Raw genomic sequence first — 18,115 nt, forward strand, 5'->3', positions numbered from 1 at the left:
TCTTTAGAGTACCAGTTCGTCAGATTCTCCACAGCTGCTTGAGTCCCCGAAAGCTAAATCGGATTGTTAGTTTACCCTCTTCTTTTCAAAAGGAACCTATGTGTAGGTATGTACTCCAACAATTGAAACCATATTCCGGACTGTGAATGCCAGACAGCCAGAGGGATACAATGTAATTGAAAACAGGATAACGAACCGGGAAGATGTAAACAATCCAAACCGAATCCAAAAATGGGGGGAGGGGAGATCTGGGGTACGGGAACAGTTGGCTTCAAGAGATGTCATGAACGAATGCGAATCCTTCTGAAACTGCGGGGTAAAAAGAAATCAGGGGAATATCCGAATTCAGTTCAGTCATACTCAGTAGGTCAGTACCAAGTGACTTTCACCGTCAACTTTTGTAAGACTGCTGCTGCTGTAACTGACGACACGGGGCAAACACAAACACGTATACAATGTAATCCCGTTGCATAAGCGGATTAAGGTGGATGTGACTGACTGTTCATACCCGCACATGACATCTTCCTCCGTTCGATGGTTCATCAAAACACTTTTCCTGCGCCGTCGTCGTCGTCGTCGTCATCGTTCGGTAGTTGAGGTGTTCAACCTTGTCGCAATGGCTCGTTCAAGTGAGAGAATTGCACTTGTTAGGTTTCACCAAGTTCTATTTCTGTGCGGATGCACCTCCTTTGAATTACTTCGTTTGTACATAATAATGTGGTTGAGGTCGATGTGCATGGAACGGAAATTTTATCATACGAGCGGTGACTGTCGGACGTGGTGGTGATTGTCTGCATTTTGGGACAGGAAGGCGTGCTTCCGGAAAAGTTCTATGGAGTGAAAGTGATTTTCCCCAGGTGCAAGGACGGTGCTGAACAGACCTTTAGTGATTAGACTGGTGAGTATTTGTAAAGCTGAAGGCTGAACTGAGGGACTTCGTCAACATAAATGTAATTCTTCGGATTTGACTCCACGGATTCTTTGAAAATACTCTCCAGAGAGACATTTGGAATTATTTAGGGATGACTCAAGTATTTCTTACAGAAACTTCATAAGGGGTTTCTCTAAAAATTCTAGAAATCTAGAGATTTCTTCAGAAATTTGAAGAAGAATTTCATAAGAAAATCTTCTGGAATTCTTGAGAAATTTCTTTAGTTTATTTTTTAAATGTCTGTGTAGGAATCATTTGGAAATTTCTGCTCAGAGATTTGTTCCTAAATTTCTCAGGACTGCTCTAGGCGTTCCTCCATAAAATTTTGAGAAAAAATAATGTGAACATCTTCGATGCATTGCTTCTCTAAGAGTTCCTAAAGACAGATATTTTTAAGTAGCGATGCAGGGAATCTTTAAAAAAAATCTAGAGATTCTTTCATCAAAACTTTTAGGATTTCTTTTAGAAACTCCTCCAGGGATACTTCTCAACTTAATCGTTTGCTCCAGGAATTTATTTTAGTCTTTCAGGACTGCCTTCTTGAGAAACCTTTCCATGGATTGCTACCGAAATTGTTGCATAGTTTTTTTAAAGAAATTTTTTAGAAATTTCCATTTCGAAAATTTTCCACAAATTTCTCCATGAATTATTTTAGTAAATCTTCAATATTGCTCCACAATTTTGGAAATTCCTTCTTCAGTTTCTTCTGAAATGTACTCCACCGAAGATAGCTAAAGAAAATTCTCTACGGATTTCTTTAGGTATTCGTTAAAAACATCAACATCATTCGGGAATTTATCCAAGAATTCCCCTAGAAATATCTCAAAAGGTTCTGGTAAATAATCCACTGGGGGTTTGCCAAGCAGTTTCTGCAGGTATTCTTTCAGAAGTTTATTCAAAAAATCCTTTCTCCAAGGAATTCCCTCGCATTATTTCAAATATTCCTCCAGGAATTCTCAAAAAATTCCCCTCTTGATTTCTAGAAGAATTATTCTTGTGTTCCATCAGATATTTCTCTAAATATGTATCCTTTCATGATTCCTTCCAGAGATTTCGACAGAAATTCTTCCAGTAATTCATTTGGAAAAACCTTCAAAAATCTATTTGTAGTTATTTTTTTTTTCAATAGGAATTCCAGAAGTAAGATTTCTTTCGCAATTGAGGGGCCCAGAATCAAAGGGGTGTAAGTGACCATTTTGTCGATTTAGAGCTGAGCATATCAAAAAATTCTTCAGATTTAAAGCTTTTAGGAACTTTTTTATGACTATTTTTACGATGATTAGAAAAATTGCAATAAATCATAGAAAATTGGGTCGATTTTGAAACTCCATACATTTTGTATGGGATGAAAACTTGGTGAAAAATTTTAAACCTCATTTACTCGAAAGTGAGTTTTTGTCACGTACACCCCTTTGCTTTTAACCCCCTCAATTAGATTTTAATCCTTCGATATTGTAAAAACTACTTCAGAAATTTTAGCAGTGATTTCTTCAAAATACTCAAGGATTTTTTTTTATTATTAACTTTAGGAATTCATAAAAAAAAGAAATTTCTTCAGCTGTTGCTTCAGAAAGTCGTCAATGTATTTCTGCGAGGAAGGCATGTTTAAATCATTCAGCGCAAATGAGCACAATTTTACAGAAGCATTATCGTTCAGATTAGGAAAAAACATCCAAAAAATGTTCAAAGGCGGTTACTGGATCCATTTTTATGGAGGCGCATCCAGCATAGAGACGCTAAAGTTTGGGTACCATGAGTAACCAGCATTGATTTTGCCATGACAGCAGTGCTCATGAATCCTTCTTTGAGATCTCGTGCAATCCCCTAACACTTTCTACCATAAAGTTCGATTTTTCTTATATTTTTCTTTCGTTTTATTTTTTAGCTTGAGTGAAAATTAGCAAATAAAAAGAAATGAAAAAAAATCCTTTCTGAAATTTAGTGTCTACACAAGAAACGACAAGAATGATTTTCACTTAAGTTATTTTGGCGTTTTTCCAGCTTGCCCAGAATGCTTAAAAAAAATAAAAAAATGCTTAGCATTTTTATTTACTTTTATTTAAAATGTTCTTGATGGATTTTCAAAAAACTTTTTTTTATGAAATTTATTCATCATTCCCACAACAATTAATTCACATACCATGCCCCAAGAAATTCCTCAGGAATTTTCACAGCATTTTCTATTCAAAGTTTTCCCAAAAAAAATACTTTTTTTGGAAAATCTTCTGTTCGATATGTTTAGATATTTTTCAGGAAACTATAAAAATCGATGAGGTTGATTCCAGGGGTGAAGCTGATACTTTTTTTTCAAGAATGCTTTTTCTAAAGCTGCCGTTATAAGCCTTATAGATTTTCCAAGAAATGCTTCCCGGATTTCTTTCAATCATCCTCAGATTCTTTCATGGAAGCCTTAACCCTCTAATACCCAACCCAACGCCTTTAGACGGGGTATAGTTTGAGCATTTTTGTAATTTTTGTTTCGTTGCAAATCAAAACTTTTATATTTTTGGCTGATATTTGGGACTGTTTTGTACATCTCAAAATGGTTTTTGGTGTATTTTAAAGCGTATTTACATTTTTTAAAAATCATTGAAAAATTGATGTTTTAGTCACCTTTTCGAAGTAATTGTTTATTTTGTATTGTATCGCTACAATTAACATATTTCAAATTTTTCCCAAATCATTCTATCCTAGTTTAATGATTTGAGGAAATCGAATACACTCTAAAATTATTTTCCTTAAAATTACACGGAAAATAAAATTTTGTTTAAAAAAAATAATAATAAAAATATTTCAACAAAAATCATAAAATCTCAAAATGTTTTCATCTCTAAAAATCCGTACCCGAAATAGGCTTCCAGGAAAAATATAAAAAAGTGGGGATGTTCAAAAATAAAAATTAGAAAAATCAAAAACTGAAATTCACGAGATCGAGAATTAAAAAGAATTATCTTCCAAAACATGTGTAAATCGATTTTTGATGACGAAAAATGATATTAAGATCAAAATCAAAAATTTGGGTATTAGAGGGTTAATTTAAAATCATTTTGAGATATTTAAAAATAAAAAAATGAAAACAGTATATTTCAAAGAGAAATTCCTGGCAAAAGATGATCCTAGAAGATACATTTGGAAAAATACTCGTAGTAGCTGGTAATAACATCTTCAGAACTATTTTTGGGAAAAAAATCTCAGGAAACCTGCCGAAAAATTCTTCAGAGCAATTTCCAGATACATTTGTTGCAGAATATTTGTGGAACTATTTGTGGAAAATCAATTAAATTCTAGGCAAAGTTATGAAAAAACTTTCTGGAAAAATCCTCAGAGGGATTTCTAGAGACGGATCTGAAGAAAACTTACAAAAATCTTTGAGTAAACAACGGATAAATTTCTGGAGAAGTCCTCTTTGGAATACTACAATTGTGCTTAGAATCATACTCTGGAAGAATCTTGGAATGAATTTCTGGAGAAATCATGATAAAGATTTCTAGGGCACTTGTCGGAAAAACAGGTGGAATTCTGAGGGAAAATTAAAGGAAGATGCCTTGGGGCAGCATCTGGAGAAATTCTCGAAGAAAAATCAGGAGGGTCGTTTTGATGAATGTTAGGAAACATTTCTGGAGTAACAATTTTGTACAGATCTTTGCAAACATTTGTAAGAAAAATCCTATGAGGAGTTTTAAGAGAAGTTAATGAATGAATCGTGAAAAAAATGAGGAGTAATTTTTCGGGCATTTTGCGTAAAAACTTTTGAAGAACTTCTCTAAAGATATTTGTGACTTTTCCGTGGAGAAATTTATGAGGAAGTTTTTTAGATGAATTTGTGGAAGAATTCCCAAACAATACTCGTATATATATATTTTTTTGAGAAATCCTCGGAGTTGTTTTTTTCCAGATGAATTTATGGAAAAGTTCTAGGAAACAAACTTCTCACGGAGTTTTTAAATTAATTACAGAAGATTTTTAAGAGGAATCTCAGGACGAATCCTCGGGAAAATTCATAAGTTCATGTCTTCGGAGGAAGATTATCTGAAGGAATCTTCACATTTTTGTATCTGTATTAACGGTCTTTGGCGTGATAGTCAAGTGTTCAAACCATCACACCAGGTCCGCTCCTCAAGGAATCTTAACAGGTATTTCTGGATGGATCTGGAAAGAGTGCAAGGAGTCATTTGGAAGAAGCATCGCGCAGCAACTTTGGAAGGCATAGTAGCAGGAATTTCTAGAGGAATCCTCCCGCCATGAACTTCTGGTTAACGCCCAAAAGCATTCTGAATTACGAAGCCATATCAGAAGGATTCTTCAGAGAATTCAATTAAGAATTTGTCGGGAAACCCAAGCAGAAATGTCTGAAAAAATCTTGCAAGAATTTTTGGGGACTTCTGAGGTGCATGTTTTGATAAATATTCGGTGGATTTTCAGTAGGTTTATGTGATTAAAAAAACAATTGGAGGCATTTTTAAGACACCTTTTAAACACTACTTTAAAGAAATTGTGAAGCAATTCTTACAGGAACATCTGCGGGAAATTCGTGGCGATTCCTGGAAAAAAATATCTCTTGCTATTATCTGGAAATTTCTGCTGAAATTTTCAAATTGACTTCTGGAGAAATCCTATAAGATATATCTTGAGGAGTTTCGGGAGTGAAACTTTTTAAACCAAATTTGTGAACTAATTTTCGAAGAAATCTTCTGGGCATTTGCTTGAGTCCTAGAAAATTACCGAGAATTCTCTCTTGAAAATTTCAGGAGCATGTTTTGCTCTTCGCTTAAGTGCGCAAAGCAACGAAGCACAGACAAACAGACGTAACTTTTAGAGGTAATTTATCAAAAACTTTTGCCCGGTATCTTTTTCATGAGCACACAGCCACCTGTTCGAAGAATCTCAAAATAAAATTCTGAAAAAAAATCTCTTTAGTTATTTTGCGAGAAAATATAGGGAGAATCACTTAGAAGAAAGTGAAAAAGGATATCTCCATTTACCTTTGGACAAATGCAAAACATGTTTTCGAACAAAAATCGAAAAAACCTCGTAGAATTTTCAGGAGAAATTTGTGCATGTATTCTTATACAAATCTTGAGGTGGATTTGTAAGATCCTCTAGCTGATACTCTAGGATTCATTTTGGGAGTAAATTTAAAAAAAAAGTATTGGTAGGAAAGAACAACAAAACCTTATACAAATTTATGAAAATTAAAATCTTGGAAAAACTAATAGGAGAATACTCAAGTAAGTCCCGCATATAAACTCAATTAAATTATTAAAAATTGTCTCTTAGGGCCTTCGTTGGAACTTAAAAAAGCTTCAGAAGTTGCTCCAAAGCGAAGAAGTGTTCCAAAGAACTTCTACAGGTATTTCTAAAGAAATTATACAAGGATTGCTTCAGAAATTCCTCAATACATTCTTTCAGAAACAAACAATTTAAAGATTCCTACAGAAGCTTCTCTAGATATTTTATAATACATTTTTTCAGTGATTCTATAAGAAATTCCGTAGATTCCTTCAGGAACTCTATCAGAAATTTTTAGGCAATATATCGAAAATTGCATCAGAAACTCTTCCTGACGATATTTTTTCCAGAAATTCATTCAGGGATCCCTTCAGAAATACCTTTGAATATTTCTTCAGAATTTTTCCAGAGGTTCCTTCTGAAAATCCTATGTAATTTCCTTCAGAATATCTACCGGGGGCTTTGCAGAAAATTTCCGAAAACTCCTTCGGCAATTCCTGTAAGGGGTTTTTTCACAGATTGTTAAATGTTGGGTGGTGACAAATATGATATAACCGGGGAATTTTTTCGGCTTCGCAGTCATCAAACGCAATCAAACGACTAGATAACGTTCTTCATCCGACGTTTCGGTGTTTATTACACCTTCTTCAGGGAATTAGAACTCGCAATCGTTCACGTTCTGTGGGCTCGGTTTTAGCATGATCCGTCTAAAGTTTCCGAAAAAGGTGTTGGCAAAAAATCTCTCTGAACAAAAAAAAAACGTTTTTTGAAAAATATCTGAATTCGGAAACACCTTCATTATCCAACCAAAATGACCGTTGGTTTCCTTTAGAAGCAGCTCTTAACTGTTAAGTAACTCTTCGTTGTAACTCTTCGTTGTTCTCAAAAATTCTTCCAAGGATTCCTTCACTAATTTCCGGGCTTCTTTTAGAGATTCGTCCTACGATTCCATCAGAAATTCCTCCACATGTTGATTCTGAACTTTCCCAAAGAATTCCCAAAGAATTTTCAAAAAAAAAAATCAGAAATTACTCCAAGGAAATTTATTCAAAGGTTCTTCCAGGAACTCCATCAAATAACTCTACACAGATTCTATGCAAAATGATCCAAGGATTAATTTGCAAAATTTCTTCAGGCAGTGCCCCAGGGATTCCACCAGAAATTTCACAAAGAGCTTTTTGAGAATAACTTGCAGGGATTACTTCAGAAAATTTTCAAGGGCAGAAAATCTCCCAGGTATTCCGTTACAAATTTCTCAAGATATTCTTGTAGAAAATCATGCAAAAGTTGCTTCAGAACCTCTTCCATTTATTTATGAATGCCTCCAGGGACTCCTTCAAGAAAAAAATCGAAATGCATTTAGAGATTTCTCCATCGATTCCCCCAATTTTCTTGCAAAAAGTCCTAAATGACTTGTCCCAGACATTCCTTCGGAATTTCTATAAGGATTCTAGAAATTTTTACCGGAATTTCTTCAAGATTTTTTTTTCGAAAATTTACCTAAGATTAATAAAGAGATTTTCATCGCGAATTTCTTTAGAAATGTCGATGAAGATTCTTCCAAAGATGTCTACGAAAATTCTTTTGGGAAATCTTACTGTATATATTTTTTTCAAATGATTTCAGAAACTTCTTCAGGAATTCACAAAAAAACTATCTCTAGATATTTCAACAATATAGCCAGGTATTTTCTAAGCAATTTCTTCCGGATTTTTTTTCAAAGAGTTTTCCAAAAATTTCTTAAAAAAAATCTCCAGGGATTTCTTTGGAAATTTCTGTAAGAATTCCGACATCATCGCAAATAATTACTTCTTTCTGATTTCTTCAATTAATCTTTCAAGGATTCATTCAGATTCAGAGATTTCTTCATAAATTGGTGATTTTTATACAAGTTTCCACAGATTTTCTTTAAAAGAAAGTCTCCTTCCAAATATGTTGTTCTCAAATGTGCACAAAAAAAACTTTGTGATATTGAGACTTGCACTCTTTTATAAATTCGACCCTGAATTTCTTCAAAAAATTATTTAAAAAGAAACACATAAAATCTCCCAAAAAAACTGCTCTACGGGCTCTTAAAAAAAAAACATTCAAAGATTTAAAATGTTTAAATGTTTAGCAGTAATGTCTTCATTTTATAACAGAGATTCAGATGTTTAACTTGATTCAGAAAATCTTGCAAGGTTTGTTCCAGAAGTTCTCCAAGATTTTTCTCGAAAATTTTTAGTTATCCCTTCACGCATTTTCGAATGATTCCGCATGGAATTTACCGGATATCTTCGAAAAGATATCCATGGTCTCTTGGTGGATCGACTGAGAAGTTTACTACAGGATTTAAACGGCTACGCAGTCTTCAATACCAAAAATAAACGAACAATTAGTCACCCCTGAAGATGACACAAAACGCCAGTGTCGAAACGTCGGGCAAACAATAAACTTTTTTTCGTATTGAAGACCGCGTAGCCGTTTAAATCCTGCGGTATCCATGGTTTTCTATGAGAAATCCTCCAAAATATTTTAAAGAAATTTTGCCAAGCATGTCTTCGAAATTTTCCCTGAGAATTACATCAAGGATTCTTCCAGGGATTAAACAAAGAATTCTTCTATTGAACCTTTCCTGGATTCCTTTTGAAATTGCTAAATGTGGAGCCCAGATGCAAAGGGGTGCAAGTAAAAATTTTGACGATTTTGAACCGAGCATATCACAAAATTCAAGTTTTCAAGCTTCCAGGTACTTTTTTATAATTATTTTTACGATAATTAGATATATAACAATAAATAAAAAAAACATTTAAAAATTGGAAAAATCTTCAAATTTCATTTACTTCAAATGTTTTTTTTTTTTCACTAAAACCCCTCTGCTTCCTAATTGAAGGGTAAGGAATTCTTTTAGAAAATACTACAGGAATCCATCTTCCTTATCCTTTTGCTCTGTATGAGAATTTCCTCTAGATTAAAATGATTTTTTTTTTGAGAATTCATGTATGTATATATTTTTATAGATTCCTGCTGAAACTCTTCTAGAAATTCAACTTAAAAATCCTTCGTAAACTTTCACGGGGATTTCTTCAGAATTTTCTACAGTGATTCCTTCAGAAGTTCTTTTAAGATTCATTCAGCATTTCTTCGAGAAACATTCAAACATTCCTTTTCATATTAATAATAGTGTGCTTTTTAAGTTAATGCTAACTTTCCTTTAGATTATCGCATTATTATTTTCAATACTTCAGGCAAGAGTTCATCCAGAGATTCCTGCAGGAGTTCATATAAAGATTCCTTCAGGAATATGTGCCTCCAAATATTCTTCCATGTATTTCCCATGTATTTCTGAATTCTTTAAAAAAACAAAAGAAGATACACACCGTCTTCAGCCAGAGTCTGTACAGACTGAACATAACTTACACTAGACAACGGACAACGTTCACAACACCCAGTGGTCCAATGATGGATTTTTCGTTTGACGAAAAGTTTTCACCGACTGGAGAAGGAATGGCACCCACACTCCGTAGCTTACAATATGCCTAAACGGCTGGCGCCGCTATCCGTACAGCCATAAAGTAAAAACAATCTTATGAATTTCTAGAATTCCCTTAAAAATATCACTAGAGACTTTTCCAGGGATCTTTACAGGAGCTTATCTAGGCGTATCTTCGTGTATTCCTATAGGATTTCCAACGGAAATACATCCGCAAATTGCTCCAGCAATACTTTCAGGACAACCTTCAAAGGATTCAATAAAGGATTTCTCCAGGAATATTCCTAAAATATCCTCAACAAACATTTCTTGGAATTTTACTATGGGTTTCCAAAGCAGGTTCTTCAAGAATGTATCCAGAAAGTTCTTCCGAAACTCTTGAAGGAATCTGTATTTTATGGGATCTCTCCAGATGTTCCTCTAGAGAGATTCATTCAAGAGTTCTTCCAAGAGTCTTCTACAGGAATTCAACTGGAGATTTTTTTTCAAAAATTTCTTCAGGGATTGTTTCAAGGAATTCTTGCCTAAGTGCCTCCTGAAATTTCTGCTCAGATTCGTTCTGAAATCCCTTCAGGATTTTTTTTTTAATATCTTTGGAGTCTTAGGGATTTCTTCCGAAATTTTGGCAAAAGATTTTTCAAAAATTCTTCTACTCAGTTTTTCAGATTAGAAATATATCTTTTCAGAAATATTTTCTTCAGCAACCCTAGAGAGATTTTTTTGGCAATTCTTCCAAGAAATCCTTGAGGAATTCCTTCAGACATTGCTCTAGCGGTTCTGTTAGAATTGTATGCTGGGATCCTTTACAGATTCCCACACGAATTGTTATTGATATTCCTCAAAGTTTTTTTTTGCGGAAGTTCTTCCAAAAATTGAACAAAATACTAGTGCGAGAACTCCTGGAAGAATCCCTGCAAGGATTTTTTTTATGAAATCCCTGGAGGATTGTCTGACGAAATTTCTTGAGAAATCCCCTGGAGAATACTCATGTATCCATTAGCACTTTATTTCGCCATTTGGGCTAACATGCCTATTATTTGACCAATATAGAGCACATAACCCAAGAAACATAACTAGCTGAATACCAGTTTCTTAAGCTATAGTTTGCTTAAGAGTGGTTTGTTCCACTCTAGTACAGCAAAAATGTTTGTTGGGAAGTCCTATGACCGCACTATATAAGTACGCAAGGCGCAGAATAGTGCCTAGTAAAATGGACACTTCTGAAGATTCCTAGAAGAATTTCATGAAAATGTTCGTGCGGGGATCCTGGACAAAAACTCCTGAAGCGTTTTCTTGAGTTTTCTCTGGAGGAATTCCTAGACGTCTGTGAGAGTACCTGAAGAAACTTTTGAAGAAACCTCCCCAATTCCTGAAAAAAAAAACGATGAAGAATGTTGAAGTTTAAGTAGTGGATATTCTGAATAAATCTCCTTGAAAAAATTTGCAGAAATTATGAACAAAGGCATTGATGAATTCTTGAAGAAATTCTTCAATAAGTTACAGAGAAACACCAGAAAGAATTTCTGGAGGAATGCTTAGAAAATTTCAAAGGGAATACTAGGAAAAAAATATACAATTTCTGATGGCATTAGTGCACAAAGATCCTTGAACCTGTACAAATTACTGCAGGACAGACCACAGAATAAAAAAAAATCCTGAGGAATGCTTTAGAGTAGCACCGAAGAAATATTTGAATATTTTTTTATTTTTTTTTTAATTTTTATTGAAGTATTCTTTGAACGAATACCTAGAAGAATTGGAGAACTTTCTGCAGGTATGTATAGGAAAATTTCATTTAAAATTCATCAAAAATGCCAAGCTATAGATTCTAGAGTAATTTCTGCAGAAATTGCTAAAAGAACCTTTAGGGGGTTCGAGGAATAAACAATTTTTAAAGGAAAATCACAGAACAATTTCTCAAAAAATAAATCGTAAGGATTTCCAAATATGTGTGGAAAAAACCTCCTGAAATCCTGAAATATTTTTTGAAGCAATAATTATAGGAACCCCTGAAGAAATTTCTAGAAGTAATTTTTGAGAAATTTCTAGAAGCATTCCCGGAGAAATTAAAAAAAAATCCGGGAGGAATTGCTTCTGAAACATTTGAAGAAATACTTGTACGAACTACTAGTGCATCCCTTTAAGGTATTCCTTAAAGTATCCCTGAAGCACATCCAGAAGAAAAACTACTACTTCACCGATTTTTTTGGAAAAAAATAACCGCAAACAAGTTTTTAAATAATTTTTTTTGATAAATTTTCCGAGAAGCTCGTAAAGCAAAGCTGAGAAAAAATCCTGGTGGAATTCCTTGAAGAACCTCGGGAAGAATGCATGGACTGGACAGGAATGTATTCTTATCTCTGTAGGAATTATTGCCAAAATCATTCTAAGCAATAGATTCGGGAGTAATTTCTGCAGGAATTGCTGGAAAAACCTTTGAGAGTTTCTAGAATGAAAAAAAAAATCTGAAAAAAAACTCGGAACGAATTGCTGTGAAAAAAAAACTCCTATAGTTGCATCTTTTGAAGCACTCATCATAGGAACTCCTTAAGAGAAATTCCTAGAAGACATTCTTGAGAAATTTCTAGAGGCATTCCTGGAGAAATAATAAAAAAAATCCTGGAGGAATTCCTTCGGAAACATTTGAAGATATACCTAAACGAACGTCTAGTACAATCCTTCAAGGAATTCCTTGAAGTGTCCCTGAAGCACATCCAGAAGTAGTTTTTGAAAGAACTTTTGGAAAATATAACCGAAACTGGTTTCAAGATGAAATTTTCGAAAAATTTCTCGAGAAACTAGCAAAGCAGAACTGTAAGAAACTTTAGAGAGTTCCTAGAATAAAAAAACAGAATTTATAAAAAAAAATCCTGATAAAAAAACTCGGAACGAATTGCTGTGAAAACAACTTCTATAATTGCATCTTTTGAAGCACTCATCATAGGAACTCCTGGAGAAATTCCTAGAAGACATTCTTGAGAAATTTCTAGAAGCATTCCCGGAGAAATCCCAAAAATAAAATCCTGGAGGAATTCCTTCGGAAACGTTTGAGGAAATACCTGTACAAACTTCTAGTGCAATCCTTCCAGGAATTCCTTGAAGAATCCCTGAAGAACGTCCAGAAGTTGTTTTTGAATGAATTAAAAAAAAAAATAATCGCAAATTTGCCTAAAGATGAAATTTTTGAAAAAATTTCCGAGAAACTCGTAAAGCAGCACTAAGAAAAATTCCTGGAAGAGCTTCTGCAGAAATGCACGGACTGGACAGGAATGCATTCTTAAGATACCTTTATCTTTGTAGGAATTCTTGTCAAAATCATTCTAAAGCAATAGTTTCGAGAGCAATTTCTGCAGGAATTGCTGTACGAAACTTAGGAGAGTTCCTAGAAAAAAAAATCTGAATTTCTTAAGAAAAATCCTTAAGCAATTTCGGAACATAAAACTTTGAAAGAATGTCCAAATCGCTGTGAAAAAAATTCTCCTCCAATTGCATTTCGGAAGCACTCATAATTGGAACTCCTGGATGAATGCCTAGAAGAGTTTCTTGAGAAATTTCTATTTCTGGAAAAATAAGAAAAAATCCTGGAGAAAATTCTGATAATTTTCCTGGAGGAATTCCTTCAGAAACGTTTTTGCTAAATACATGTACGAACTTCTCTAGCAATCCTTGAAGGAATTTCTTGAAGTTTTCCTGAAGCAATTCCAGGAGAAATTTTAAAGTAATTTCTGAAAATTAATTCGTAAACTATTTTTAAGAAGAAATTTTGTAAAAATTTCTCGCGAAACTCGTGAAAAAGAACTGAGCAAAATTACTGATGGAATTCCTGGAGGAGTCGCTGGAAAAAAATCAAAGAAATACATGGACAGGAATGCATTCTTAAGGCGAAACTGGATCCATTTCCTCAATTTTTGGTTCTTGATTTTTTATAAAATAACGAAGCAATATTCAGCAATTCCATAGAAAAACGATATAGTGCATCTCCGATTGTCGTGAAACTTGGTGGGCTTGTAGTTCTTCCGAAATAATTAGACCCGTATTTTTTAATTTCGTCATTAGGGTGACCAATTTTCATATAGGGTGGTCCAAAAATCAAGGTTTATCAAAACTAAAAATTAAAAAAAAACGTAACTTTTGAACCATTTGACCGATTTTAAACTTCTTTTTTTTTGTTTGAAAGCTATTGAATTGTAGTTTTCAGGAAAAATACGTTTAAGGGGCTAAAATGTAAAGAGTACTATAAAATAAGTAAATATATTAGTTTTTTCACGTTTTCATGGTCTCGGGACCAAAGAGGTACTCTGGTTTTATATTTTCATCAGAAAATTCAGGAAATTTGGCGTAACATATCAAAAAATCAGAGATGTATGTTTTTTTTTTATTTTTTGAGATATGATTTTTTGAAAATAAAAGGTCAAATTTTCCCATACAAGACATTTTTTTAAAATGCGATTATATTTTGATTCCTTATAATGTTATGGATACCAAAACCACCAGGAATCACTTTAATAAGCAATACTATGCATATTTATATGAGAATTAGCAATTTCAAGCAATTTAAGAGTAGCTAGTACTAAAATACATCCCGAGCAGAAGGGAATAACAACAGCATAAGGAGCTGTGTTATTTGGGCAATATAACTGAATAATGAAATCAATTATTTTTAAGTTATTACCATAACATATTGTGTTATAGACTTGTCTGTCATAAGCAGCAAAATAACAAATTCCATAACAAAAAACTGTTCCTGGAAAACCATTTCAAAAACTTGTTTTGTTAGTTTCAATAACAACTTAATAACAGTGAATTCGGAAAATATTTCAATAACAAACTTTGATATTAATATGTTATTGATAATAATCGGAGAGCAGAATTTGTTATGATATCAAACTCGTTACTAAATAAGTTATAATACTTATTATATAAAATAATTCGCTTTGTCTCACAAACCCGCCAATAACATGAGGTTCATCACTATGACTATGATCGAAAAATACTATATTCAGCTTTTAATTCATTCAAAGTGATTTGTAGTCGCAAGATAATCGAACTTTAGTAATTTCTATATTATCAAATACGACGAGCTTTGATTTCCACCTGTAATTTATGTAATTTGTGTCCTTTGTTTTTTTTCAGCATACTGAAGAATTTTTAGAATGCTCAACAGTTTTGCAGACAATTTTTGGAATATTGGAAATATTGTACAGATTATTACAATTTTCCTGGAAAGATTGTTTTAATTCCTCTGATTTTTCCCTGGATTCAAGAATTATGTCGAATATTCCTCCTGGATTCTACAAGAATTCCTCCAAAAATTTTGCTATAATTTCTCTTGAACTTCCTCTGATGATTCCTACAGAATTTTCATCAGAAATTTTTGCCATTTTTTTTTCTAAAATTCCTCTATTTATTTCTCTAAGGAATCCGTCAAAAACTCCTTTTATGTTTATCAAATGACTTTGTCATAAAATTCTTCCAAAAATTTGTCGACAGATTTGGCCATAAACTTTTCCATAAATGACTATAAAAATCTTCCAGACATTTTTCCGAGAGTTCTTTGACGGAATCTTTCATGGATTTTCAAAGACTCCTCTAGAAATTCCTCCAGAATCCTGCATAGAATCCCTTCAAGGGTTTCTTCAAAATTTCCTGTGATCATTAGTCCTGAAGGCCAAAGGAATTCGCCAATTGCTCAGAAGAATGAACTTCAAAATGTTTAAGAAAATTGCGCCAGTAGTTCTCTTGAAGACTTCTCCAGGGATTTATCGAAAAGTTCCTCCAGAACTTCCAAGTGCTTATCCGAAAATTATTTAAGGAATTCTTAAAAAGAGTCGTTCAGGAATTTCCTTTTTAACTGAATACAAACATGAAACAACACAAATGGACAGGTCATAATTGTCGAATTGTTTGTTGTGATTTCAAAACTTGTTACTGTTGTGCTATTGATGATAAGTTGATCAATAGTACAACAATAACTAAACTTGTACTTCAACAAAACATGTTATTTAAATGTAATTTAGTTAATGTATATCAATAGCTTGATTATAACAAAATGAGATTGTCCAACAAAATTTGTTATGGAAAGCTATGTTTTGATAATTTAATAATAACAAAACAAGATATAAAAACAGGTTATGTGATATCGTAGTTATTAACTTGCTATTCTCCTCTGCTCGGGATGACTCTCTATATTCAAAAAATCAAATCTCAAAAACAAAACAACATACATTTCAAATTTTTTGATATGTTACACCAAATTTCCTGAATTTTCTGATTAAAATATAAAACCTCTTTGGTACCGAGACCATAACAACGTGAAAAAACTAATATATTTGCATATTTTATAGTACTCTTTACATTTTAGTCCCTTTAACGTATTTTTCCTGAAAACTACAATTAAAAAAAAGAAGTTAAAAATCGGTCAACTGGTTCAAAAGTGGCTTTAGGACATTTGGTCGAATGACATTTGGTCGAAAGCACGTTTGGTCGAAAGGACATTTGGTCGAATGGACATTTGGTCGAAACCCATTTCTGGAAGAAGAAGCATATGACATTTAGTCGAATGGACAATTCGTCGAATGGACATCTGGTCGAAAGGCTTACTGATGAAAAGAGATTTGAGTGGAAAATAATACTATAGACTTTGGTATTCTAATTTATATGTTACTAAACTTATTTGGTTGAAAGTACGTATGCTCGAATGGACATTAAGTCGTACAGCAATTTAATCGTGTTTATTAATACAGACATTCGTTTAGCCGAGGCCAAAAAAAATTAAAAAAAGTGTCAGGAAACTCATACAAAAGATTTTATGATAAAACTTATTTATCGTAGTGATAGTATATCTAGTACTGTTTAATAAAAATGTGGTACATCACACTTAAATATACACTGAAACAAAAACGAGGGTAAAAATCCTTCAAATGTCATTTTTTGCCTAGACATTCGTTTAGCTGAATTGTACAATTTTTAGAATTCCATAATAAAAAACTAACAATTTCGAAAAATATCCATCAAAATCATTTTGTATGGTGACTTGCATTATAAATCGACTTGTAAATCATGAATTAGATCGTTTTTGGAAGTGTTGCCATATTAATTTTGCATGCATCTCATATAAATATGTCATAATATTGTAAATGTTACCAAATTGAGATTTTATGTAGTTCTTTTTATCGGAAGTGTTTCAAAAGAATCTAATGAAAGTTTCATGACCAAAGCAGGTTGAAAATTTACGAAAAACAATGTTTTTAACAGAAAAAAATAAAGCAAACTTTAAAAAAATCACGTATTTAAGTATTGTTTTGATGAAATATGATGGTTTCACTTGCATAAATTACAGCGTTAACTACTATTACGTCTTCTAATAGCTCCCAATAACTTCTAGACTGTATTCTGGCTGAAATATCATAAAGGGTGATACGGTCAAAATTTGGTCACACAATTTGTTTCATAACTTGAGACTGCGTACACCAAAACAGCTGATTTTTGTACCAGTAATGGTACATTATATGTAGCTTATACCATAAAATTTTCATCAAAATCGGTTTAGTATTTGCGGAGATATTGTGAATCCTGAAAACTGCAATTTTAAAATTTTGTACAAAGAAGATTAAATAATAAGAACACATTTTTACTCTTTTTTTTATAGAGCCAGAAATACTGAATTAATTTCAATGAAAATTTTTCTGTGTGTAAAGTATATATATCAAAATGTTGTGTAAAAATTTCATTCAATTTGATCCAGCCGTTACGAAATTATATTTGTTTAGGTGGTCAAATTTTGTCAAATTTTGTCATGTCAAGTCAAATTTTGGTCACACAATTTTTTTCATAACTTTAGATTGCGTACACCAAAACAGCTGATTTTTGGATCAGTAATGGTTCATTATATGTAGCTTGTACCATAAAATTTTCATCAAAATCGGTCTAGTATTTGCGGAGATATTGTTGAACCCTGAGATACGCAATTTTAAAATTTTGTGCAAAGAGGATTCACACATTTTTACTGTTTTATTTATAGAGCCAGAAATACTTAACCGATTTCAATGAAAATTTTTCTGTATGTGAAGTATGCATATCAAAATGTTGTGTAAAAATTTCATTCAATTTGATCCAGCCGTTACAAAGTTATATTTGCTTAAGTGGCACCCGGTCAGTTTTTTCATATCCAAACTGCTACAACTTTGAAAGTATTCATACAAAATGGCTCAAAATTTTACTAAGAACGTATATTCATAATAGTACTATACTGTAAAATTTTGAAAAAAAATCGGAGCAGTATTGATAGTTCTATAATCAAAATTGTGCTTTATTGACCTTAAATTTCTGAAAATTTACTATGGAGCGCCTTTGTACAAAATTTTAAAAAGGTAGGTCGATGGTTTTGTCTATATATCAACCAATACTCAATCGATTTTGATGAAAATTTTATGGTATAAGCTACATATAATGTAGCATTACTGGTCCAAAAATTAGCTGTTTTG

General features: G+C 32.9%; 3 protein-coding genes across 4 annotated transcripts in view; 1 reads left to right on the forward strand and 2 right to left on the reverse strand.

Annotated features, from left to right (window-relative positions):
- Positions 1-583, reverse strand: part of LOC134288928 (zinc finger protein 853-like) — a 3,014-nt gene extending 2,431 nt beyond the window's left edge. The window contains exon 1 of the mRNA XM_062854860.1: positions 509-583. Within this exon, the coding sequence (XP_062710844.1) occupies positions 509-583 (75 nt within the window). The remainder of the gene's footprint in view (positions 1-508) is intronic.
- LOC109432921 (uncharacterized) overlaps positions 1-18,115 on the reverse strand; it is a 527,049-nt gene that overhangs the window by 407,029 nt on the left and 101,905 nt on the right. The gene's annotated exons all lie outside the window — the stretch shown is intronic.
- The window catches only part of LOC109397656 (uncharacterized), a 33,953-nt gene continuing 16,578 nt past the window's right edge, over positions 741-18,115 (forward strand). The window contains exon 1 of the mRNA XM_029880376.2: positions 741-898. The gene's annotated coding sequence lies outside the window, so the exon portion shown is untranslated. The remainder of the gene's footprint in view (positions 899-18,115) is intronic.

Source organism: Aedes albopictus, chromosome 1 (genome assembly GCF_035046485.1).
Source record: "Aedes albopictus strain Foshan chromosome 1, AalbF5, whole genome shotgun sequence".
In the NCBI taxonomy this organism is placed as follows: domain Eukaryota; kingdom Metazoa; phylum Arthropoda; class Insecta; order Diptera; family Culicidae; genus Aedes; species Aedes albopictus.